The following is a 26163-nucleotide window of genomic DNA, read 5'->3' as shown; positions in this document are numbered from 1 at the left end:
ATCCCAATACCCAATCGTGTATAAGCAAAGTCTGGAAAGGAGTAAGAAAGATCCTGCCTGGTCCTTGCCAGGATTAGATACACTTCTGGTTTCCATTCACTGAATACCAAATCCTTCCCCATCCCCAGCAAGAGGGAAAGCAAGCATCAATGAAAAGAGCCCCCAGAACAGACAGGGACTCTAGGAAGCTGCAGTTGATTACTGATGAAAAAGAAGTATCTGTCAAACTAGAACTAATTCAGTGCTTTCTTTTCTTTTTTTTAAGCATACAAAAAGCAGTGTTTCACAACCTTTTTTACATAGAAAACGGTATTTATATGATACATTGGGCTAAATGGAAGAGCCTGCTTATGGCTGGAAAACTAGTTAAAATGCTCTGCAATAAAATACCAAAGGTTGCATAAGAATGTTTGAATGTAAGAGTTGCTTAAACAAAAGATGGACACTAACATGGTGGCTACTTCTCCCCAGTGTTAAAAACAACTGCTGCTAAAGCCATCAAGCCCAGCTAGAACAAATGCATCTGCCAGCAGCTGTACCTCTAAATACTCTTCTAGGATAGGTAAGAGACGTTCACCCAAGAACTCTTAACAAACCTGTTTCCTACTCAACCAATTCAAACGAAAATTAGACCCTTCCCTTCTGGAAAGGTGGACTTACCTGTTATACTCAGATAAAGCTTGAGCAATCACAAGCCCCATTCCCTAGAGAGAAAAAAAAGATAGCACAGGTGAAATAAGGAGCTGTTGGTGATACTATGACTAGACCACAGAAAACACTAATTACAGTGCCATGGTCCAAGCCCAAGAAGTTCTACCTGAAAGTAGGCAACAAGGACAGGAATTCTGAGAGACATTGTCAAAGGATCAAAAGGAACTTCTTTGGAAAGATTTTTCTGATCTAATTATCTTACTTAAGGGTTCCAGATACAATTAAAATAGAGTAACAAGGGATGAAACAGACCAGCTCAGACCACTGACAATTTCACTGGGATAATTTTCACCTCAAAAGAAAAGAGTGAGTTAGAATCTTCAAACAAAAAGCTCTCGAATGTCTCTAAGACAACCCATAATAAAAGTGACGAGTCCCACATTAAATGAAGGTGCAGGGACTTCCCTGGTGGCGCAGTGGTTAAGAATCCGCCTGCCAATGCGGGCGACATGGGTTCGAGCCCTGGTCCAAGAAGATCCCACATGTCGCAGAGCAACTAAGCCCATGCGCCACAACTACTGAGCCTGTGCTCTAGAGCCCATGAGCCCCAACTACTGAAGCCCGCACACCTAGAGCCCATGCTCCGCAACAAGACAAGCCACCACAATGAGAAGCCTGCACACCGCAACGAAGAGTAGCCCCAGCTCGCCACAGTTAGAGAAAGGCTGGGTGCAGCAACGAAAACCCAACGCAGCCAAAAGTAAAATTAAATAATTAATTTTTTAAAAAAAATGAAGAACCTGTCATTGCTTCCCCAACATTGATTAAAAAAAAAAAAAAGAATCCGTCTGCCAATGCAGGGGACACGGGTTCGAGCCCTGGTCCCGGAAGATCCCACATGCCGCGGAGCAACTAAGCCCGTGCGCCACAACTACTGAGCCTGTGTTCTGGAGCCCGCGAGCCACAACTACTGAGCCTGCATGCCACAACTACTGAAGCCTGCACGCCTAGAGCCCGTGCTCCACAACAAGAGAAACCACCGCAATGAGAAGCCCGCGCAACCACAACGAAGAGCAGCCCCTGCTCACGGCAACTAGAGAAGGCCCGTGCGCAGCAACGAAGACCCAATGCAGCCTACAATAAATAAATAAATAAATTTATTTTTAAAAACAAAGACAAGCTACTCTCAGGCCACAGGAAAACAGGAATGTAATGGGAAGAAGCATCCAATAATATCAATTTATTAACTTTCCCCCTAGAAACTGCTAAGCATATCACAAAGATCAATTAAGGCCACAAGGATGAATCATGTGTGCTTTTTTTTCAGAAGAGAAATTAGAAGAATGAAGAGGGCAAGATGGAAAGAGAATAAAGCCAGACACCTGGTCATCTTCTTCCTCCCTATATTCAGAGATCAGATGTTATTTCCCAAACCTCCATGGATATACGTAGCAGATATATATCGTCCTCCATGTTTCAGCTTCACCAAGGCAGGCTATAAATATAATCTGGATGGTTCTACAAGAAGAAATCTCACAACATTGAGTCATCTAAGCTTTTCTTTTTTTTAATTTCAGCTTTATTGAGGTATAAGTGACACACAAAATTGTAAGATATTTAAAGTGTACATCATGGTGATTTGATATACCATCTAAATCTTATTCTTGGAAATGTAACTTCTTGACTCTGTAGGATAATCAACCTCAGCACACTACAACATGAAATATAACTGACCATTTCATCATGACTAGCAAGCAAATATCCCCTCACACCTTCCTTCCATGATGAGAAAATAGAAAACAGTAAGACAGTAGCACTGATGCTCTAAAAAGAAATACCTATTCCCTCTTTATAGCCAGATGAAATTAACACACTAGCTCTCTACTCTCTGTTCTAAATATCTACTAAAAGTAGGGCCACCAAAGGCAAGTAATTAAAACAATACACAAGGATCCAGATACTCACATTGAGCGTGGCTTCATCATCCACAATAGACAGCTTCACAATATAAGGATTCACAGACTATTAAACAAGAGAAGAGACTCCAGGTGAGTGTGACCTAGTTAAGAACCCATTAGCTATTTAACAAAGTGTTCACAAAAATGCTTCCATAAGGTGCTCTCTCTAGAGTGATGCTCCTAATACCTATGCCCAACTATCTTGCCAGGTGACTTCCTCCATTTCCAGTAAATCTCTCAGTGTGCATGGGCATTCACCAAGCATGCACAGATACACACACACACACACACACACACACTTCTGTTCTACCCACATTTTCCTCTAGACTGAATCAGCTCAGGCCTATGTCTGCCACTTCTCCCATCTTTCCCTCTTATTTGTTTCTAAGAAGTAAGTGAACGCTCCACAACACTCACTTTGTCCTATCTTGCCAATAATTTACTGAGTCTATAGGGACAGCTGTCTTTTGGGGTGCATAAAAGCTCCCTTGCCATAAGGCACAAATTTATAAGTTGCTAACTTACACTCATCCCAAAGGCTCCCTAACCATTCCACAAACTATATCCAAGGACTGATTCACCCACCCGTAAAACAAAGCCACCTTGGGGGTGGAAAGTGGCAGCTGCTTAACAGCCAGAGAGGCCATTTATAGATCCAATACCCAAATAACACTGCAGGGGAACTGAAAAAAAAGATGTAATTACCCAAACTACAATCTGGTCAGGACACTGGGATTTAATGATTGTCCCATCACTTAAAATATTGGAAGATTTCTTGAGTTTTTCCAGATTCAATCTCAGCTGGGCAGCATATGGAAATATATATATATTTAAACTCATTAAGCAACTGGGCCATCTCCTACCAGTGGGATGAGAACCAATGACGTGCTCACCTTGGAAACAACCCCTGCGTAGTATGTGAGGAAAGACCTACTACAGATCAGGCACCAATTCTAACCCAGGGGAAGCTAGAAACAATAGTTCTCAGATTGGCAGTTCTTACAGCAACCAAGAAAACATTACTGAGAAGCTTGGAAACCCAACTGAAAGGTTAACCCCCCCCACCCCACAGACTTTATTAATCAAGTTTCTGAGGGCATCTTTCGAATGCTAACTGGGAATAGAGAAGGAGAAGCTTTGTTTTTTTAACAGCCCAAATGTTTACAAGGTTTTCTACAATACAATTCAAGGAGGTAAAACTCACTCCATTCGTTACTTGATCTGACAGAGGAAGGCTCTCAATACTTCTTCCTATAACTTAACAGTCAAATCCTGCTGACGCTACAGACTTCAGACAACGTCCAAAGCAAGTGGATCCTTGGAACTGAAAATCAGCAGTAGGCTGACCTTGAGATGCCATCAAATGAAAACAACAGTAGAAAGAACAGGCCACTGTCTCTTGGCACAATTTTTGAAAAGTCCTAGTTATCACCTTCCCAAAAGTAGACTGTCCTAAGTAATAATAAGGACCATCTGATTACCAAGAACAGCCTATGCATTAGCAACAGTTGAGGAAAAGGCAAGGTGGCTAAAATCAAGGATTTGAGTTCTAGATCCTCGACTTATTGTGACAAGTTAGGCACGTTAATAAACCTAAGCTCCATTTTCTCATCTGTAAAATGGGGAAAAATGTTTTCTTCCTTGGGGTTGCTATGAGACTTAAATCAAGTAAAATCCTTAGCACAGTATCTGGCATATGATAAGGGCTCGATTATTGGTAGCTATATTTTTTTTCCTTTGACATTTTTATCACAGTCAAAGGAAGATCTGTAGGGAAAAAAGAGAGAAAGAAAAAGAGAAGGAACAACTTACAACCAGACATAATAAACAATTTTGTAATTTCTGGGAAACATCATGTTCAGGGCAGCAGTTGGGGGCTGAGTCACTTCATCTCAGAAGACCTGGCCAACCCAGAAGGCCAAGATCTTAATGCTGTGAAAATTTCTATTCTGTCAGACACTGATTTTCCTTAACACTATATACCTGTTGTGGTCATGTTTTAAAACTCAAGGCAATCTACTTTTCATCAGCAAGACAGGATTACACACTCAGTCAGCCTTCACAGAATCACTCTAATAGGGTCCAGCCTTTACTTGATCTAAACCATACTTAACAAATTTCATTGCTCTTCCCTAGACCTTTTTTTTTTTTTGGCCTCCTCTATCTCTTGAGATGAAATTACTAAAATGGAATGCATTATTTGAAGTGAGCAAGAACTACTTCCATTCCTTAAGTCCAACACCTAATCTCTCTTCTCTGTGTTTAGCTGGACACCAAGCCTCTCTGGTGCTCTCTGCACCTTTCTGGAAAGGTTACAACTTACCCCACTGGTCATGGGATCGATTGTGGTGGTAACTAGAATGTTGTTCCCCCTAGCACACCCTCTTGTATTTTGCATAAAACTTCACCAGCTTTTGGTTTTGCTATGTTCATCTGGAATTCCTCATGCTCCTATCAAAAACCTTCCTGCTCCATGGTCACCAGGTTTCCTTAATGGTTTCTGGTGATTGACTTATATCAAAAGCTGCAAAGCCCAGATAAATTATGCCTACCAGCTTGCCCTCACCTACTGTATTAATTCTTCTGGGGTTTCTGACAGACTAGAGATGCATACCCCACTCAAGAAATATGATTTTCTCCAGTTCCTTGGCCATGTCCAATTTTTCAGGCTGACATTTCAGAAAGTCTTACTGGGCTGAACTAGGGCTCAGTTCACATTTAGAGAAGCCAAGCCATTGCCTCAGAGTGGCCTACATCCAGCAGAATGTTCCAAAAATATTCATTACTGATGATGGCTCTTTCCTTTCACACATAACTCGCTTTAACTACCTTCAGCATTTTTCCTCAGCTATTTTTCCTGCTGTTGTAATAAGGCCCCAGAGGCTATTACACATGACAGAGATCAAAATGGCTACCATGCCTGCCCTTCCAGAGCACCAGCAAAACAGGTGTTGGTGATAAATTACTTATTTATTAGTAGCTCTGTACACCATTTGTCAGTTCCTCCAAGACAATGAAAGCGATCAACTCCTGGGATTTATAACACGTTAACATTGCTCCACATATTCCAGTCCCTCTTTAAGTATTCCTTTCTCACAGCCAGCCTTTCTTTCATATCCCTATTTATAAGAATAAGCTCCATATTTTATGTTACCCATCACTTTTGACCTGGCTAGTAATCATATCAAAAATCACTAAGTGAAGATCCAGAAGCTCAAAAATGAAAACATTCCCTCCAGCTGGCCCATTTCTCATAGTATTGCTACTTATTAAATGAAGAAAGTCAAGTTGCCTCAATGCAGCTCCTGACTTCTGGGTTCAGTAAAGTACTCCTAGTGTCCAGGACCCAGTGCCAAGTGCTCCCTATTCCTACAAAGCAATCCCCAGTGAGGTCCCTGGTCTTCCCTAAGTGGCCCCCTTCTTTTTCTGTGTATTCTACCTTTTGAGGGGAATCAAGTAGATGCACCAATCCAAGTATAAATCTCTGAGTTCACCTCTTTATCTCAAAACCTATAAATCTATCCCTGACTAATTCAGAGGCAAAAAGAACTCCAGAATTAATATGGATAAGGCTCTGTCTTCAACTCCCATCAAAATCAGAAAGAGCCCCCAAACCAACAGTTGATATTTATACAAGTGGATTGATTGCATTGCAGAAATCCAATATATAAGTCCAATATTTCAAAATAGATGCATTAGGTCAGTGGTTCCCAATCCTGGCTGATCATCACGTTCAAAAGGAGATATTAAAAAAAAAAGAAAGATATCTAGGTCTCACCCCCTAAGAGATTCTGATTTGGTGTGTAAAGAGTAAGGCCCAGGGACTTTCCTGACGGTCCAGTGGTTAAGACTCTGTGCTTCCACTGCAGGGGGCATGGGTTCGACCCCTGGTCAGGGACCTAAGATCCCACATGCCACACAGCACAGACAAATAAGTAAATAAATAAATAATATAAAGAGTAAGGCCCAGAAATATCTTCTTTTTAAAAAGTAACTACTGAGGGACTTGCTTGGTGGCGCAGTGGCTGGCTGCCTGCCTGCCAATGCAGGGGACACGAGTTCGATCCCTAGTCCGGGAAGATCCCACATGCCGCGGAGCAACTAAGCCCACAAGCCACGACTACTGAAGCCCGCGAGCCACAACTACTGAAGCCTGCACGCCTAGAGCTCATGCTCCACAGCAAGAGAAGCCACCGCAACAAAGAGTAGCCCCTGCACACCGCAACTAGAAAAGCCTGCACGCCACAATGAAGATACCGTGTGCCGTAACTAAGACATGACGCAGCCAAATAAATAAATAAATATTTTTTAAAAGATAACTAGGTGATTCTAATGACAAGCTGGGTTTGGGAACCATTACATTAAGAGAGATTTACTCACTTTTTTAGAAGTTACACCACAGGATTCCTTTAAACAGCTATATCCTCTACCGCAGGCATCTAACATAGGACTTCTAGAATTGGTTTATCAAAATTAATCTATAAACCATTTACCAAGAACATGTCTTCTACATTAAGCAAAATCCTCTAGGAGTGGCCACATTTAGGAAGATTGTAGAAAGGTAACAGCTCTCCATTAAGGGACCCACTTACCTCATATTTTCTGTAGTTCACCAGCAAAGCCAAGAGGACTACGGCATCATACCCATGTTCCCTACGACTTGGCGGGTGGGAGAGTATCTGTAACCAGAACCAGAAATGGTGAGAGTGCTTGAGGAGGTGGTTTACCCAAAAAAGAAAGAGGTGACAAGGGAACTGACCTACCTGTAAAATTGCTTCAAATATGCTGTTGATCATTACATACTCCAGGATAGTGTTCTGGCTGATGTTATCTGTCACCTGAATATAATAAAAGGCTATTTAAAGTCTATACTAAGACACTCTGATATCTCATGTATATCTCCTCACCTAGTATCTAAGAGAAACAGAAATATTAAAACATTCTACTAGATACTTAGCAGATCTTAAAGCACTCCCAAAGCCACCTGAGCCTGAATAGACAAGACACTAGAAGGGTAAGAAATTAGCAAATTAAAACTTCCTAAATCTTTGAACTTCTCCTTGTTTCTCTCATACCCTCACAAAAGCATTTGCCTAACAGTTTCTTGGGTTTCATTCCCCAGATGCACAGGAAGAACTTTATGATCCAGAAGTCTTCAAGCAGTGGCAGGGAAAGGAAACCACCTGAAATAAATGAATAATACCCTACCCTCCTCCCACTAGAAGGTACAGGCCAGCTTCCAGCTATAAAATCAAAGTCAGAACAAATAAAAATATTCAGAATCACAAAAACTGTTTCCAAATGAGACCTGATGAAGGGCAAAATCTAACAATCCAGACTGGTACAGGTTAAAAATGTCAGCAGTTGCTCCAAAGAGCAACTTCTAGGAAGCGAAAACCCATACAAATAACTTCCTTCTACACAAACACAACAGAGTGATGTAATGGCCCAGTAGAGATTTTTTTTCTCTTTTCCTTTCTAACTTTGGGCTCAAGAATTCAAATTTGCCCCTGCTGTCAATTTACACCCTTGACAAAGAAACATATAGGTAAGTTACTTACAGTCACTAAGCAGAGGAGAAGTTTCAGACATAAGCTCTTTAGACTTTCAGAACCTTCTGCACAAAGCAATGAATCCAAACTCTCCATCAAGTTCTGAGAAAGAGAACCATTAAGTATTAAACCATATCAAAGAACATCTCCACCATGTCTTTGTCAAACTCAGGGTTACGTTATGTAGGGTAATGTGAATAAAATAAAATGAAGCAACCATATCATTCCCTTAGGCCTAGGCCTTGCAAGACTAGACATAAAAAAGGAAGACTTCTAACTAAGTCTAGCTATTTTGGGAAAAATGCCTTAGAACAACCACACAGAAAAATAAAGAATTTACTATTCCAGTAAATGAATGTTTGCAGCCTATCACCCTCATATAAACCTTCAGATTAGAATGAAATTTTTTAAAAGATTAATAACAGTTAAATAATATACAAATTAAAAACAATAAATAATAAACTAAATAAAATTAAATTCTATTAAACAAATTTTAAATAATAAATTAAACAAATGATTAAGTTAAAGGTTAATAATAATGGTTAAACAGCTAGATATGTTTCATTATTTGATAAGAAAGCATATCACTTGATGCAGGCACACTGAACAAACAACAGAGAGATAACATCACTACTAGCTGTTCACTGGCCATATGCACTATCCAACAAAGCTAGCTCATATCCATCCTGGTCGCTTCTACTAGACAATGTGATTAGAGTTTAACACTTGTACTAACAACCAACTGTTTTATCCAATGTAGTCAAAAGATGAAACCTTTAGATACTACAAGGAAGAAAAAAAGAAATATTTTACATTAAATAAAGGAGGAAAATGAATGGAGAATAAGGAGTTAGCGGGACATCCCTGGTGGTTCAGTGGTAAAGAATCCACCTTACAATGCAGGGGACGCTGGTTCGATCCCTGGTCAGGGAACTAATACCCCACGTGCCATGGGGCAACTAAGCCTGCACGCCACAACTACTGAGCTCTCGCACCTCAGTGAGAGAGCCCGCGTGCCGCAAACTACAGAGCCCACGTGCTCTGGAGCCTGCGCGCCACAACTAGAGAGAGAAAACCCGCAGGCCACAACTAGAGAGAAGCCTGTGCACCGCAATGAAAGATCCCACATGCTTCAACGAAGATCCCGTATGCTGCAACTGAGACCCAACACAGCCAAAAATAAATTAAATAAATAAATAAATAATAAATAAATCTTAAAAAAAAAGGATTTAGTGTGCTGGAAGGTCAAGTGAAGGTTCAAAATAAGCTACTTCAGGTCAATTCAACAAATATGTAGTAAGAGTCTACTATACGCTAAATATTGTGCTTTCAAAGAAAATAAGAAAAAAATAAGACAATGACCCTTGCTCTCAAGGTGTTTTTAGTCTAACAGGAGAGAAAAACAAATAAACAGTTTAATGGTTACTATGACAGTAATATATATGGAGGAAGGGAATTAGCTCAGAAGTTACCTATTCCAGGACTCCTCAGGGACAGGCTGTATTTTGAAAAATCAGTAGGAATTAATTAAAACTTGAGGAGGAAAGGAATTCTAGACAGGCATTAGCATGATCAAAGACACATGAAGAATGAAATGGTCCTGGACATGCAGTTGGAATACAGGCAGTTTGTTATTACAGAAGTATAAAGAGTGAGGCACAGTGATGAGAGATGCGATTTGAGAAATAAATAGAAAGAAGATCATAAAAGTTTTATACAGCTAATGAGGGAGCTTGGTCTTTATCCTTTTAGTGATAGGAAACTAATGAAGGGTTTTAAGCAAGAAAGATTTGAGTGTTAAGTTACATCACTCTGCTGTCAGCGTGGATGACAGATTTAAAGATGGTAAGGCTGGAGAGAGGGAGACAAAAGAAGACTAACCTATCAATTTTCTGAGGAGGGTTGCCATGTCTTATTTGCCTCTGTATCCCCGATGCCTGGCACAGAGGAGCATAACAAATGTTTGTCAAAAGAATGAAGGCATCACTGCAATAGTTCAGGGATAATGGGGACTTTGGCAGTAGAGGAAAAATAGAAAAAAACAGATATGAGAAGTATGAGTTGAGGTAAAATTAGCTGAACATGGTGATAGTCTGGATATGAAAGATGAGGGATAGGAAAGAGTCAAGGGTGACTCTCAGGTCTTTGGCTTGGGGAACTGCGAAGACAGGTATCCCCATTCTGACACAGAATGAATGAGGACGAACAGAAGTATAGAAAACAATGAGTTCCATTTTGGATATGCCAAACAAGAGGTACCTAGGTATGTGTAAGTGGGTATATTCAGCAAGTGCTTAAAGAGAACAGGTCTGAGACTCAGGAGGAATTAAGGCTAAAGATAGAGACTTAGTAATCAGCAGTATATAGACAGTAGTGAAAACTGTAAGAATGAAAAAGATATTAGGGATTTTACTATATATATATATATATATATATATATATATATATATATATATATAGACTGTAAAAGGTTAGAATTAAAAACTAACTCCAGGGCTTCCCTGGTGGCGCAATGGTTGAGAATCTGCCTGCTAATGCAGGGGACACGGGTTCGAGCCCTGGTCTGGGAGGATCTCACATGCCGCGGAGCAACTAGGCCTGTGAGCCACAACTACTGAGCCTGCGCATCTGGAGCCTGTGCTCCGCAACAAGAGAGGCTGTGAGAGTGAGAGGCCCGCGCACCACGATGAAGACTGGCCCCCGCTTGCCACAACTAGAGAAAGCCCTCACACAGAAACGAAGACCCAACACAGCAAAAATAAATTAATAAAATTAATAAACTCCTACCCCCAACATCTTTTAAAAAAAAAAAGGAACTGACTCCAGGTACTAAATCTTTGTGTATTCCTAATTGCATATTCATAACGTTTTTATTTTAATAAATTTATTTATTTTATTTATTTATTTGTGGCTGCGTTGGGTCTTCATTGCTGCACATGGGCTTTCTCTAGTTGCAGTGAATGGGGGTACTCTTCATTGCAGTGCACGGGCTTCTCATTGCAGTGGTTTCTCTTGTTGTGGAGTACAAGCTCTAGGCATGCAGGCTTCAGTAGTTGTGGCTCACAGGCTCTAGAGCGCAGGCTCAGTAGTTGTGGTGCACAGGCTTAGCTGCTCCGCGGCATGTGGGATCTTCCTGGACCAGGGACTGAACCCGTGTCCCCTGCGTTGGCAGGCAGATTCTTAACCACTGCGCCACCAGGGAAGTCCCACATATTTGTAACTTTTAAAAAATAAACTAATCACTATAAGGATTCTTTGGCATACAGATTTCTTTATTTTAAATGTAGTGAATGAGAAGACAGGTTCTTCAAAGTTCATATTATGAACAACATTCGTTCAAGATAGTGACAAATACTGCAAATCAGATATTTGATAAGGCACTTGTATCCAAAATATATAAAGAACTCTTACAACTCAACAATAAAAAGACAAATAATTCAACGTACAAACAGGCAAAGGATCTGAATAGACATTTCATACACACACACACACACACACACACACATACCCACATTGCTGGGGAAAATGTAAAATGGTACTGCCACTTTGGAAAACAGTTTGGAATTTCCTCAAAATGTAAACATAGAATTACCGTATGAGGGACTTCCCTGGTGGTGCAGTGGTTCAGAATCTGCCCACCAATGCAGGGCAGACGGGTTCAAGCCCTACTCCAGGAAGATCCCACAGGCCGCGGAGCAACTAAGCCCATGTGCCACAACTACTGAGCCTGTGCTCTAGAGCCCAGGAGCCACAACTACTGAGCCAGTGCTCTGGAGCCCACAAGCCACAACTACTGAAGCCCGTGTGCCCTACAGCCCACACGCTGCAACTACTGAGCCCATGAGCTGCAACTACTGAGCCCATGTGCTGCAACTACTGAAGCCTGCATGCCTAGAACCCAAGCTCCACAACAAGAGAAGCCACCACAATGAGAAGCCTGCGTGCCGCAACAGAGTAGCCCCCGCTGGCCGCAACTAGAGAAAGCCAGCGCACAGCAACAAAAACCCAATGCAGCCAAAAATAAATTAAAAAGAATAAAAATTCAATCATCTATGTCTGAGTCCAAATCTTCTAGTGCATCTAACTGTCTGCAGATGATCCATGAACAGCTGTCAGAAGCAGACATCCACAGGCACATCTACAGCTTATGTCTCACCTTCATGCACAGCTCCGCCTTGTCAAAGCCCATCAGCATGTTGATAATGTCAAACCCAGAGGTAGACTTATTTTTTTGATGGACTCCTCGAATGAGTGCACACAAGGTCTGCAGAGATGAGAGAAAGAATTCTTTCTAGAAAGGAAGTCTCAAAATGCAAAGGGCATTGGATCAGTAGCTTCACACTGCAACCTCAGAACCTTCTCCTTACACAGCTGACATTCAACTGCTCTATTCTCTGAGCTCCAAAACACAGTCTGGGTCTTAATATGTGCAAAATCCAGAAATGAAAAGAGGAACAGCAACTGAAACTGTTGTCATCCTCTTTTTTTTATTTTCTGGCCATCCACTTTTTAAAAATTACACTGCAGACAAAGACTGGAAGGTGATATTCAAAAATAAGAAACAGGGGGCTTCCCTGGTGGTGCAGTGGTTGCGAGTCCGCCTGCCGATGCAGGGGACACGGGTTTGTGCCCTGGTACGGGAAGATCCCACATGCCGCGGAATGGCTGGGCCCGTGAGCCATGGCCGCTGAGCCTGCATGTCCAGAGCCTGTGCTCCGCAATGGGAGAGGCCACAGCAGTGAGAGGCCCGTGTACCGCAAAAAAATGAAAATAAAAAACAGTTCTTGAGTTTGAATCATGGGATTGGTGGAGCTTTCCTTTATTTAACATTAGTTTTAGAATTTACATAATAGTTTACCATTTTTAATAACTATAGAGGTCCCTATATGATAACAACCAATCAACTCAAATCTTAAAAATTCATTACAATCCCCATCCACTACTTACTAGCTGTGTGAGCCTGGACAAATTAGTTAACTTTTCAGTGCCTTATTTTTCTCAGCTATAAAATGGGAATGATAATAGCATTAACCTCATAGGGATGTTGTGATGGCTATGTGAATTAATACTGTAAGGCACTTAGAATACTCCCTGGAACTTTGTTAAAGTTCCTGGAATAGTGCCTGGAACTTAACTTTGTTACAGCTCAATAAATATCAGGTATTATAATAAATGTACTATATTTTTATGGGTCACCAAGTGGCTTAATGTCAATTTATTTTCACTGGACTAAAATCAGTTTATAATTCATGCCCCCACAGTAAGCCACTATAATTACAGGAAGTACAATTTCCAACTTTCATTTCAACTTTCAATTAATGAGTCACTACAACTGTGATGCTCGAAATGTAGAATTTACTGTCCAAGGGTTAACAAAGCTACAGGATAAACATGGTCCTTCTCTCTGGGGCATCAACTCAAGAGGTAATTTCTACATTTTACAGATGAGAAAACTGGGGCTCACAAAGTGATCTGTCCAACTTGTAAGTTAGAAACTTAAACCCAATCTACCAAAAGTTCCAACAAAATCCTTTATGCTGTCATCAGTTCTTCATATTCTAAGCTTGTCAATCACTACCCTAAATACTCAGCCCAATCTAGGCTACACTGGAGCTACTAGACTATAAACTCTAGAAATTTTGCCCATCATTCATTCAAAAAAATTTACTTCTAGAATGCTATTTGCCAGGCACTGTTCTACACACTAGGAACAAAGTATTGAATAATACTGTCTTTGCCCTCAAGAAGCCTATAATGTATCCCACCAGCTCAATGCTTAGCACGTAACAGTAATTCAAGAAATAATGAATGTAGTTCAAGAATAATGAATATTCCTCACGATCATGCCACTTAGCATTAAGAATAGTGATTCTTAGGGCTTCCCTGGTGGCGCAGTGGTTGAGAGTCCGCCTGCCGATGCAGGGGACACGGGTTCATGCCCCGGTCCGGGAAGATCCCACATGCTGCGGAGCGGCTAGGCCTATGAGCCATGGCCGCGGAGGCTGCGCGTCCGGAGCCTGCGCTCCGCAACGGGAGAGGCCACAACAGTGAGAGGCCCGCGTACCGCAAAAAAAAAAAAAAAAAAAAAAGAATAATGTTTTTAGAGTTGCAGACCTTTTTGAGAATCTGACAAAAGCCCTCTCTCCAAAAAAAATGTTCATATACACATAACGTACATTTACACATAAAATATTACATGTAACTTCAGGGAGTCAAGGACCTTCTGATACCTCACATTAAGAAAATACTGTTTATTTAATTAAGAAAGTCTTCTGATTTTTGCTGTAGACTAATCAACCTTGCCAGAGTTTCCTCTCTCTCTCTTCCTGTCCTCAAGTAATAATAAAAATTCTGTCAAACAATCCTTCTTGGCATTAGATCAAATTATAAAATGGACAAGATAACTACTATAGGCGTCAATTTGTTTAACCAGGAAGATGGCTAAACAAACATGGCATAGATGTTTGATTACTTAAAGAAATAAAGAAAAAACAAAGAAAGCAAGCCTCAAACCTAAGGGCAATTTTAGGTTCCTCAAGTTCCAATAGATGTATTACAATTTCTTTCTCCTATTAAACAAGACTTCCCCAGTCTCCCAGCCTTGTACCTGCAATGCATTGACCACTCGAATTGGATGCTCCTCTCCCAGAGCCTGGATGCAGTGTTGAAATAAGCAATTAATATTTTCCTTGATCTTCATTAACTCCTCACCATCAAGAGATTCCAGCTTGCCTTCTAGGTACTCTAAATTCACCTAACGAGGAAACAATAAGGGCCTGAGTGCATTTTTACTGCAGCACCTAGAACACATGTGAAGGCAATCTCAGTTACCAGGAAAATCCACAGGTGCCACCAAGTCTTACCTTCATAAGGAAGAGCTCCTCCCAAAATCGAGGACTGCACTTACTAGGGTCCTCTGTCTGAAACCGGAAGATAAGTATATTCAATACCCCCAGCTAACACCAAAGCATTAAGAACACATTTGAAAGGGTCACTACACATAATCAACCTTACCTTTCACAATTAACTTTGAAAATGCTTGGTCATTCCAAACAGCTATAATGGGGAACAAGTTTTTTGGGTTCTTTTCCCAAATGGAAGACATTGTGCATGGATATATATTCCCTGCACCAAAAGTTAAATGGCTCAAAGAACCTCCCTCAAATCTTTCTCTTCTTAGCAAGAAAAGAACCTAGCCATCTGAGTCAGTTAGTCATATTATGATATATCCCCATTGTATTTGTACGGTACTCAGTTTTCAAAGCCCATTCACATACATGAAATACAATGGCCCAGTGAGCCAGGTAGGGTAGATATTATCATTATCCTCCTTTTAGGAAATAGAGTCCACAAGACTTACACAAGTGCAGGAGCCAGAACCCAGATCATCTAAGTAATACTGCCATGATTTTTACAACATCCTGCTTCTACTTGCCCTCCCGTATGCATTTAGTCCTCTGTACAGAGCCTGTAATATTCTCTTTTCTTACTTCAAATTGGTCCGTAATTAGCAAAATTATGGTGCTAAAATCCAAATTTTCTTAGCAATAATTTTCAAACAGAAATTCTAGGAAGTTAGAGGCTTCTGGTTAGTGAGTGAAATAAGAAAAAGAGAACCCTTACTTCACAGGAAAGCTAATGACATAAAACCAGTATGTCAATTGCCTGCTATCACCTTACCTTAAATTGACCTTTTAAAATTACTACCAAGAACTAATGTCTTCATTAGATAAGAACTTCTGATCGAATAAGAAGATATTATCCTAGGAATCTCCTCTGGCTTTTTAATTGAGAATGACATAAAGAAGCAACATTTCTGGCCTTCTAATAAGGTTCTCATTTAGTGAATTCTTTCTATCCCTTTCTCTCAAGTCCTGCTCCCCAAGAGGGGCCACACATTGACCCTCACACTTCTGTAATATCATTTTGTTGTTTATATATGAAACAGGGAATTCATGGAGCTGGTATTTCCCATGCTCAAAGCTCTCTCAAGCAGGAGTCATATGTATACCAAGCTTATTACTTAACATAGAAAGAGCCCTAATAGGATCCTAATAACCACTCATTTTCTCTGTATAGCCACCTATACTGCCCTGGGCAATTCTGTATTAACTGTCGGCATGTCAAACTTTGTCTCTAAGGCTTGCCAAGAATTAGATGTTTTACTTGATCAAGTTATTTATCCAAGGCCATGTGGCAAAACTGAACAAGTAAGGACTCTGGAGTCAGACACTAGGGTTCAAATCACAGCTCCTTCACTTTCTAGCTGTGACTGCCAGTTTTCTCATTATCATGCTCTTTTACATGGCACATGTAAAAACATAGCCTTCTTGCAGCATTCTTGTCAGAATTAGAGCTAATGAATGTATTTGGTGATGCATTTAGAACAATGTCAGGCACATAGTAGGAACTCAAGAATCTCCCTCAAATTCTTCTCTTCTTAGCGAGAAGTGAACCTAGCCATCTGAATCAATTAGTCATATTATGATGCATCCCCATTGTATTTGTATGTTGCTCAGTTTTCAAAGCCCATTCACATACATGAAATACAATGGCCCAGTGAGCCAGGTAGGGTAAATATTATCATTATCCTCCTTCTAGGAAAGAGAGTCCACAAGATTTACACAAGATATGGTTAACTCCTTTTACAAGTATTACATGTTTTAAATGTTTACATGTACTACTAATGACCAGGATTTCAGAAGTCAAGTACATCTGCAGGGTTTCTAATCACTCTAACCTTCCCTGATAGGGTACATTTTACAACACAGGCTTGGACCATGGTCAATAAGCAGTTCTGAAGACCCAAAGAAATCCCCTAATCTAATTGCTAATAATTCCTCAGTCTTCTCATAGAATTGGAAGATGAGATAGTCTAACTAAGCAATTGTTCTGTCCACTAACAACTTGAGATGGAATATAATAGTGCATCTTTTTAAAATATCTGAATTAGATAGAATTCTAGAGCCAAAAGGAAATTCAAGGGACATCTAGGATAGAAAGGTCCTTATGTCAAATCATAAGGGGACTTCCCTGACGGGCCGGTGGTTAAGACTCCACGTTTCAACTGCAGGGGGCACAGGTTCAATCCTTGGCCAGGGAACTAAGATCCCACATGCCACGAGGCACAGCCAAAAAAAAAAAAAAAATCATAAGGAAGAAAAGTCTTATAGATATCAGAAAAGAAGTTTCCTGAGCCTTCCTCCCTCCTTTCAATTGTTTTACCCAGCTCAAGGCAACAGTCTATAAGAACAACATAATAACAATCTATATTAATTAACACATGATCATAATTTCTACCATGAGAGAGCTCACCCTCACCCTTGTTCTCTCTCTTTCTCCCTCTGAAGAACTAGAAGGTAGCAGGCAGAGGTGAGGTTATTTCTCATTTTGGAACAAGAAACTAAGGAGTCAACCTGTGCCCAATGTCAGGGCTCCAGGCCTTACCATGAAGATCTCATCATACATCAGCACCACTTTTTCCTTCAGTGGTTTTTTGTAGGCTGAAGATTTCCTGAGCAAACCCCCTCGTTTCTCTACCTGTGCCATGGTTAGAGAATCTGTGAAAAGAAAGCCACAGTTAGTGCTAGAAATGCTCTCTAAGATGTTGGAGAATCTACTGAAATACCTCTCAATGGGAAATTTTTTAGGAAGAAGAAATGATAAACAACCATGCTATAGATTTTGTGCATCTGTCCAACGCCCCCTTCTCTAACCAGGTAATTTCAAGGTTTAAATCATTACTTGGCTTACAGCACAACACATTTTACATCCTTAAAACATGCCAGTGGGCAAGACTTAAAGAAGATGCAAAACCAAGCAGGAAAGTGTAACTAGCTCCATCTTTAATAAGTCTGGCCACATATCTGACGCTGATGGAAGGAAGGCTGCAAAGCACACTCTGCCCACAGACTGATGATGAAGTTAAATTTCAAGTATTGATCGAGCTTAGGACCATTAAGACAGGAAGTGTGCTGCAGACTGACGAGCTCCATTGATTTCCCCAAAGTAAGCAGGTCCTCCTCACTGCAAAGTACTTGCCCTTCACTGCCTCATAAATCACACTGCACTTGACCATCTTCAGAAATTCCTCTGGAAAGAGACCCAAGGCAGAAAACAGCAGTTAAAAGACCAAAAGTTAAATTTAATTTCAAAATAACCAAAAATAACAATATATTCCTTTCAAGTTTCTATTTTTAATATTTATTTATTTGGCTCCACTGCGTGTTAGTTGCAGCACACAGATCTTCATTGCAGCATGCGGGCTCTTTTAGTTGTGGCATGCATGCGGGATCTAGTTCCCTGACCAGGGATGGAACCCGGGCCCCTTGCATTGGGAGCTCACAGTCTAAACCACTGGACCACCAGGGAAGTTCCTCAAATTTAATTATACATATATTTGTAACACTGTACTGCAGATCAAACTTCAGAGTATTTTTTTAATTCTATATAAAAGCAGTTCCATGAACCATGCTCAAATTTTCCCATCTTGCTTCAAGGAATTCTCAATTTTTTTCAAATGAGAACTTGAAACCCCACAGGTCTCCATGTGGATTTACACATATTCTCTCACTTCCCAGATTCTTTCTATTGTTGACAAAATTCCTCTCTTTCTCTTAAATCCTAGGCTCTAGTTGTGAAACTTAATCTCAGCCAGTAGCAAGTATGGATGGTAGTGAGGAGACGGATTTCACTTCCAGACAAATCCAACACAGCAAAAAATTAATTTTGTTCAATGATGTTTGGAAAATATATACTACCTTGCAAATCAAAATTTTGTTTAAGGAAGAGATGCATCCAATAGCATAAAAGACTGTATCTCAAACATCATCTATCTCTAATACATATAGCCAAAAAGGAGATTCACTTTTGAGCACTAAAAGCACAGAAAATTTCAACTGGATGTTAAGCATCCTTAGCACAGAGACTATATCTTACACTTTTTCCATAAGCACGTGGCTCATGGTAAATGCTCAGAGTATGCTTATCACTGACTGATTCTACATGGTGGAGACCTGAGAAGTCCTAGGTCTGACCTAAAATTTTAGTTAGATCTGTCTCTATCAAAGCCTCACTAAGCCCTCAAATTCCTTTACAATCCAGAGAAAACTGAAGGAAAAAATAACAACAAAAAAAGAGAAGATTCTTTCAGGCAATTTATACTATATTGATCATGGCTTTGCCTTAAAGCATGAAATACAGCCTCCATTCAAAACATTCTTGTGTCTTTTAAATAGGTTGTCAAGAGGAAGATGTCCTTATCGGGGGAAAATAAATTGGAAATCAAGAGGATCCTATTAAAATAAATCAAAAGCAATGCAATTCTAAGCTTAGTGGATACAGACCTTTCATGTGCTCAGCTTCAACCAGTTGATTAACAAGAATAGTGGGAACCACAAGTCCCTGGATGTTAAAAGCAAATGTTTACAAACATCTCCCTCTGAAGATTTATAATTAAGTTACTGCTAATCAATGTCCAGCCCAAATCTAATAAACTCACTTTCTCTATTTCAGAATCAATACTTTCTAATAAGCAAAAGGGAATAGGAGAGGCGGGAAAAACAATTTCAACCCGAAGTACCAAATTTCCTAAGAAATTAAATTGTTTTCATCACTCTCCTTCCATTTGGAACAGGGGGAAATTCAACCAAGGGCCTCAACACATTACTCTCTGCCATCATCACAGGCACCTGGAATTTACCACCCAAGCTGTCTGAAGTGTGACTGGAAACTGACAACATAAAGTCTCCTCCTTCTGCCAGCACTTCTACCCATTAAGCACAGCAAAGAAGGGTGTTTCTAGGGTAATAGATTGGAAGAAGTGTAGAACTCTTACAAAAGTCTTTCTGGGGTCTCAGAAATTAAGCTTGTGCTTCCAAATTTGAAAGTAAAATATCTGACTGGTAAAGCAGTAAACTGGAATACATCAGTAATGTGAGTGTAATCTGTTTATATCCTCCCAGTGTTTCTTTCCTCTTTCACAATCCTCCCCTGCTGTAGAGAGAACGAGTACCAGCTGAGGAGCAGCAAGACATAATGGAACAAACAACCGGCAGAACTGAGACTAGAACACAGCTCTCCCAACCAACTAGATGACACTGAGTAAATCATTGTGCTTCTCAGTTTCCTTACAAGTAAAACTAGGGGACTGGACTAGACATATCATCTAATGATTCTCTTAGCATCCCTGAAATACCACAAACACATAGGAAACACCTAAATATTATAAAGCACTAGTTTAGGCACTAAGGTGTTACAAAGAGGAAACTACAGACCGGATCCTCTAGGAGCTCACAATCTATTAGCGGAGACAGGCACAGAATAACCCACAGCACAAGGCAAATCATGAGAAATAGAGTAAAAGTACAAAGAAAATGCTATGGGACTACAAGGAAGAGAAAAAAGCATTCTATGAGTACGCTGTGACCTCTGTTGATCTAGGCTTTTAAATCCTTCTAGCGAAGAAGTAAACACAGCAAAGCCACGGCAATCCCACAGAAATGTCATCTTAGACATTAACACAGTTTCTCAGAAATAAGACATACAGTAGACAAAGTATAAAAAAGAATTAGGCAACTTTTCAATACTACTTTCACCTACCACCAAACTTAGGAATGGCTTCAAATCCCCCAAACTCAATGGTAAATCAATGAAGTCTTTCATTCCTAAACCTCAGGGACTGCTGGTCCCATGACCTGCAGCACAACTTCTCTCTGAAAGACCAAAGTCATACAACTTTTTAAGAACTATATCTTAAAGCAATCCAGCCACACACTTCTTAAATGCACATCAGTTCACATCCCTACAGGATAAAATAATCAAATATCAAAAACCTAAAGCCAAACACTTCCAATGGCTTACAAGCAAGGAATGCTAGTTACACTTAACTAATTATTCATTTATTTTACTGTCTTCTTGAGCACAATACATGCCAACTCTAGTATCAGAAAATTAATCTAATAGAAATTCACTCTTATTTCCAGAGTTACCAGTTAATCTATCTAAAGTCTTGGTATTGTATCTATGTGAGATGATGGAGGTTAACTAAATCTGTTGAGGTAATCATTTCCCCAAATACATAAATCAAACCATTATGCTGTATACCTTAAATATATACAGTAATGTCTGTCAACTATTTCTCAATAAAACTGGAAAAAAATCTAAAAAAAAAGTCTTTGGTTTTAGTCCCAATTCTTATACACTTATTCTATAACCTTAAGTTTCCTTTCCCTTCCTGGCTTGAATTTGCCAATCTGTAAAAAGAAGCCATGCCAAGGATGTGCAGAAAAGGGAACTCTTGTACACTGCTGGTAGGAATGTAAATTGGTACAGCCACTATGGAAAACAGTATGGAGGTTCCCCAAATATTAAAAATAAAACTACCAGGGCTTCCCTGGTGGCACAGTGGTTAAGAATCCACCTGCCAATGCAGGGGACAGGCACTTGAGCCCTGGTCCGGGAAGATCCCACATGCCACGGAGCAACTAAGCCCATGCACCACAACTACTGAGCCTGCGCTCCAGAGCCCACGAGCCACAACTACTGAGCCCGCGTGCCACAACTACTGAAGCCCATGAGCCTAGAGCCCATGCTCTGCAACAAGAGAAGCCACTGCAATGAGAAGCCCATGCACTGCAATGAAGAGTAGCCCCCCGCTCACCACAACTAGAGAAAGCCTGTGCATAGCAACAAAGACCCAATGCAGCCAAAAATAAATAAGTAAAATAAATTTATTGAAAAAAAAATTATATGTGGAATCTAAAAAAAGTCAAACACATAGAAATGGAGTAGATTAGATTGGTGGTTGCCAGGGGATGGGGGATGGGGCAAATCGAGAGATGTTGGTCAAAGGGTACAAACTTCCAGTTATAAGACGAATAAGTTCTGGGGATCTAACATACAACCCAGTGACTATAGTTAACAATACTGTATTGTATATCTGAAAGTTGCTATGATTAAATCTTAAATGTTCTCACCACAAAAAACGAAAAAAAGTGACTATGTGAGGGAATGGATGTGTTAACTAACTTCATCATGGTAATCATTTCACAATATATATGTGTATCAAATCATCGTATTGCATATCTTAAAATTATACAATGTTATATGTAAATTATATTTCGATAAATGGGGGGAGGGCATGGAACAGCTCTCTGTAGGCTTTCAATGCAATGGTCTGGAGTTCTAGGCTCATACTTGTAATGGACTATTAGCAAGTATCACCCTCACACTTCACTGTCCAGGGACGCTCCAAAACACTAGTGTAGGTAGATGCTAAGGTAAACATCCCAAAACATTTCAACCAGTATATAAGAAAAGAAAAAGGAGAAGAGAAAGAAAAGAAGAAGGGGAAAGAAGGAAAATTAATAAAAATAAATGTGCCCATCATCTAGGAAGAAAAAAACATGCACAGATCAGGTGTTCATTCAACAAACATTGATCACCTAAGCATTAGGGATACAGCAGTGAACAAGCAGACAAGATCCCTGCTCTCAGAGTTTTCATTCTAGTAGAGGAAGAAAGACAAGTTAAGTTGAGACAATGATAAGTATCTTGAAGACAAATTGTCTAGGGGTACTACAACAGATTGCAGATTAAAGGCCTCTATGGGAAGTGGTATGTGGACTGAGATCAGAATAACAGAAAGAAAACAGCCATGTGAAAATCTTGGGAGAAGTGTTCAGACAGAGGCAATGGCAAGTGCAAAGGCTCCAAGATTTGAACACACTTGGCATGTTCAAGAAACAGAAATGCCAGAGTGCCTATAGTACAAACATTCCCTTTTTGAAAGGTTTTTGTAAAACTTATTCAAGTGGGGCTTCCCTGGTGGCGCAGTGGTTAAGAATCCACCTGCCAAGGCAGGGTTCGAGCCCTAGTCCGGGAAGATCCCACATGCCGTGGAGCAACTAAGCCCTTGCGCCACAACTACTGAGACTGTGCTCTAGAGCCTGCAAGCCACAACTACTGAGCCTGCGTGCCACAACTACTGAAGCCCGCATGCCTAGAGCCCATGCTCCGCAACAAGAGAAGCCACCACAACGAAGAGCAGCCCCAGCTTGCCGCAACTAGAGAAAGCCTGTGCACAGCAACAAAGACCCAACGCAGGAAGGAAGGAAGGGAGGGAGGGAGGGAGGAAGGAAGGGAGGGAGGGAGGGAGGGAGGGAGGAAGGAAGGGAGGGAGGGAGGGAGGAAGGAAGGGAGGGAGGGAGTACAAACTAATGATTTCATTTATGTGAAACTCAAAAAGGCAAAATTAGTCTACGGTGACAGACATCCGAATAGTGGTTACCCTGGGTGGGGAGATGAGTGGGAAGGAGCACAAGGAAGCCTTCTGAGGTGCCAGAAACGTGGTTTATCTTGACCCGAGTGGAAGTCACACAAATATGTACATGTGTAAAAGAATTATCAAGTCATACACTTCACATTATGTACACTATTCCTCAACCTAAAATACTGCATGTGCTCATATACGTATATGAAAATTTAACAATACCCATGCAGAACACTAGAACAAAGGCTAATAGGGACCCCACCTTGCACACATAGGACACTGATCTAAAATAACCACCAAAGAGTTAACACTTATTTCGTACTTGCTACATACCAAGCACTGTTCCAAGCACTTTATATACATTAATTCATTTCATCCTCACAACAAACCTATGATCCAGGAACTTTACAATAAGAAAACTAAAGCATGAAGTGGTTAAAAAACAAAAATTTAAAAATTTGCCAGGATAAGTGAAAGTAGGGACTCAAACCCAGACAGCCTGATGTTTGAGTTCAGCCTTTAACCACTGTACTATACTGAGGAGGAATGAGCAGAAGTAGAGTAACCTACACATAAACAAAGCTGAGCATCTGCAAAGAAACCGAAGAGGTTCCAGGTAAGTGAGGAGGAAACGTATATGCTCACTGACCTTAATGAACAAACTCTGGAATGTCCAGATATCTTGAGTTTCATCACTAGTTTGCCGGTAGGTAGATGTGCCACGGTAGGAAGTAAAAGATAACTGTCTGATACATGCATATGTATATAAATATTGATAACGGTAAAGTGAAAAAGAGACAAATTAATGAAATAGTAGAAAACTTAGGAAAAACTAGAGAGGAATCTGAGTTTCTATTCAAGTTGACAGATGTATTCAATATGGTAAACAGAAAACAAATTTTAACAAGGCCGAAAGACACTGATATCCACTACAGGATTTCATTGATACTATTTTAACTGAGCTAAGTCAGTGCTCTGAGGATAATTCTCCAGCAAAACTTCATTATGAATGGAAAGATGTAAAAAATGCTTTACCCCTGCAGAGCCGTGATCACGTTTCAGAATCTCCTGGCATGCCTCCTGGAAAGGTAGACTCCTAAGCCCCCCTCCCCACTACTGAAACAGATTTTTCAAGATAAGGATTAGAGGTCTACATTTTTTTTTTTTTTTTTTTTTTTTTTTTTTTTGCGGTACGCGGGCCTCTCACTGTTGTGGCCTCTCCAGCTGCGGAGCACAGGCTCCAGACGCGCAGGCTCAGCGGCCACGGCTCACGGGCCCAGCCGCTCTGCGGCATGTGGGATCCCCCCGGACCAGGGCACAAACCCGCGTCCCCTGCATCGGCAGGTGGACTCCCAACCACCGCCGCACCAGGGAAGCCCAGAGGTCTACATTTTTAATAATCACTCCAGTCAGTGGTTCTCAACTGGGGCAATTCTGCCTCCCAGGGGACATTTGTCAATGCCTGGAGACATTTTTGGTTGTCACAACTGGGAGGGAAGGTACTACTAGCATCTACTGGGTAGAGGCCAGGGATGCTGCTAAACATCCTGAAGTATACAGAACAGTTAACACAACAAAGAATTATATGGCCCAATAAGTCAATAACGCCGAGGTTGAAAAACCCTGCCCCAAATAATTCTGATGCTCACTAAAGTTTGAGAAGTACTCATCTGAGCCTTAAATCAGGCCTTCAAAAGAAAGGAGCATCTGGACAGAAGATGATTTTGAGAGGATGAATAAAACTTCTGCCATCTCTAGAAAAGGCGCTGGAGCAATCCTTACCTACTTCCAGCTCATTCCCCCCATATTAACTCACCAACGCATCCCCTTTCCTTAGGATCTTAGCCGCAGTTTGCCCATCTGTGAAGGATCACTACAAAACACACTGACTATAGTAATCCACAATGCCTAGTGAAGGAGATGAAAACCCTGTCTGCCCAAGAGATGTGGCTGAGTCAGATATTACCATTCCACTGTCTGACAATAAGCCATTCACCCAACACACAAGAGGGGGCAATATGTTTATAAAGCCAGAAATAGCCTCCTCCAAGACTCTCCTAAAAAGAGTTCCCTAGTTCCTCTAGATGCGAGGTTTTTTTTAAATCTTTAGGCAAAAGTTATCTGCTCCGTATGTTCTTCTGCAAGGCATCCCACACTCTCAAGGTAAACACTAGCACTATAATGCAAGGCATTTCTACCTCCAAATACCAACACTTCATTTCTCAAACTAGCTCCTAACATGCCTCTTCCTTTCTGAAGGCCCCAAGGATTTAGCTCACTTGCTGCATTCACATACTGCTGTTCCACATGATTCCCTGCCATACCTTCTCTCAGTAGCATGGGACACAGGTTCCCTCAATTGCACCCTATAGATTGGCTCTAAAACCAGCCTATAACTCCTTTCCATTTTAATGGATTTTTACTGCTAGTCACTCCAAGTCTTTCATACCTCCAAAATGAAAATAAAGTGAGGCCTGCATTCTTGAAGCCACCTCTCTAAATTCCCTTCATAGAGAGCTCCAGGACAGGCCACCACTCTTCTGTTCTTTTACAGTTTTTTTATCGAATTTTATTTTACTTATTTTTTTATACAGCAGGTTCTTATTAGTTATCCATTTTATACAAATTAGTGTATACATGTCAATCTCAATTGCCCAATTCATCCCACCCCCACCCCACCACTTTTCCCCATTGGTGTCCATACGTTTGTTCCCTACATCTGTGTCTCTAT

The 26163-nt window shown here is 40.7% G+C and overlaps 1 protein-coding gene across 7 annotated transcripts in view; it reads right to left on the bottom strand.

Moving 5' to 3' along the window:
- ARMH3 (armadillo like helical domain containing 3) overlaps window positions 1-26163 on the bottom strand; it is a 173796-nt gene that overhangs the window by 133861 nt on the left and 13772 nt on the right. For 3 of the 7 annotated variants that reach the window (XM_079900635.1, XM_079900634.1, XM_079900636.1), the window contains exons 2-10: window positions 17609-17721; window positions 15025-15081; window positions 14769-14915; window positions 12318-12425; window positions 8171-8263; window positions 7373-7447; window positions 7202-7288; window positions 2617-2673; window positions 661-704 (exon numbers count right to left, since the gene is read on the bottom strand). In XM_079900635.1, coding sequence (XP_079756761.1) covers window positions 661-704; window positions 2617-2673; window positions 7202-7288; window positions 7373-7447; window positions 8171-8263; window positions 12318-12425; window positions 14769-14915; window positions 15025-15081; window positions 17609-17710 — 770 coding nt within the window. In that variant the 5' untranslated portion in view covers window positions 17711-17721. Of the gene's footprint in view, window positions 1-660; window positions 705-2616; window positions 2674-7201; window positions 7289-7372; window positions 7448-8170; window positions 8264-12317; window positions 12426-14768; window positions 14916-15024; window positions 15082-17476; window positions 17722-19506; window positions 20795-26163 lie in introns of those variants that run through there. The other 4 variants (XM_079900633.1, XM_079900637.1, XM_079900639.1 and 1 more) reach the window with 3 other exon arrangements.

Source organism: Stenella coeruleoalba (assembly GCF_951394435.1).
Source record: "Stenella coeruleoalba genome assembly, chromosome: 16".
NCBI lineage: Eukaryota > Metazoa > Chordata > Mammalia > Artiodactyla > Delphinidae > Stenella > Stenella coeruleoalba.
Note: the sequence above shows the minus strand (reverse complement) of the source record. Positions and strands in the feature narration are given on the sequence as shown.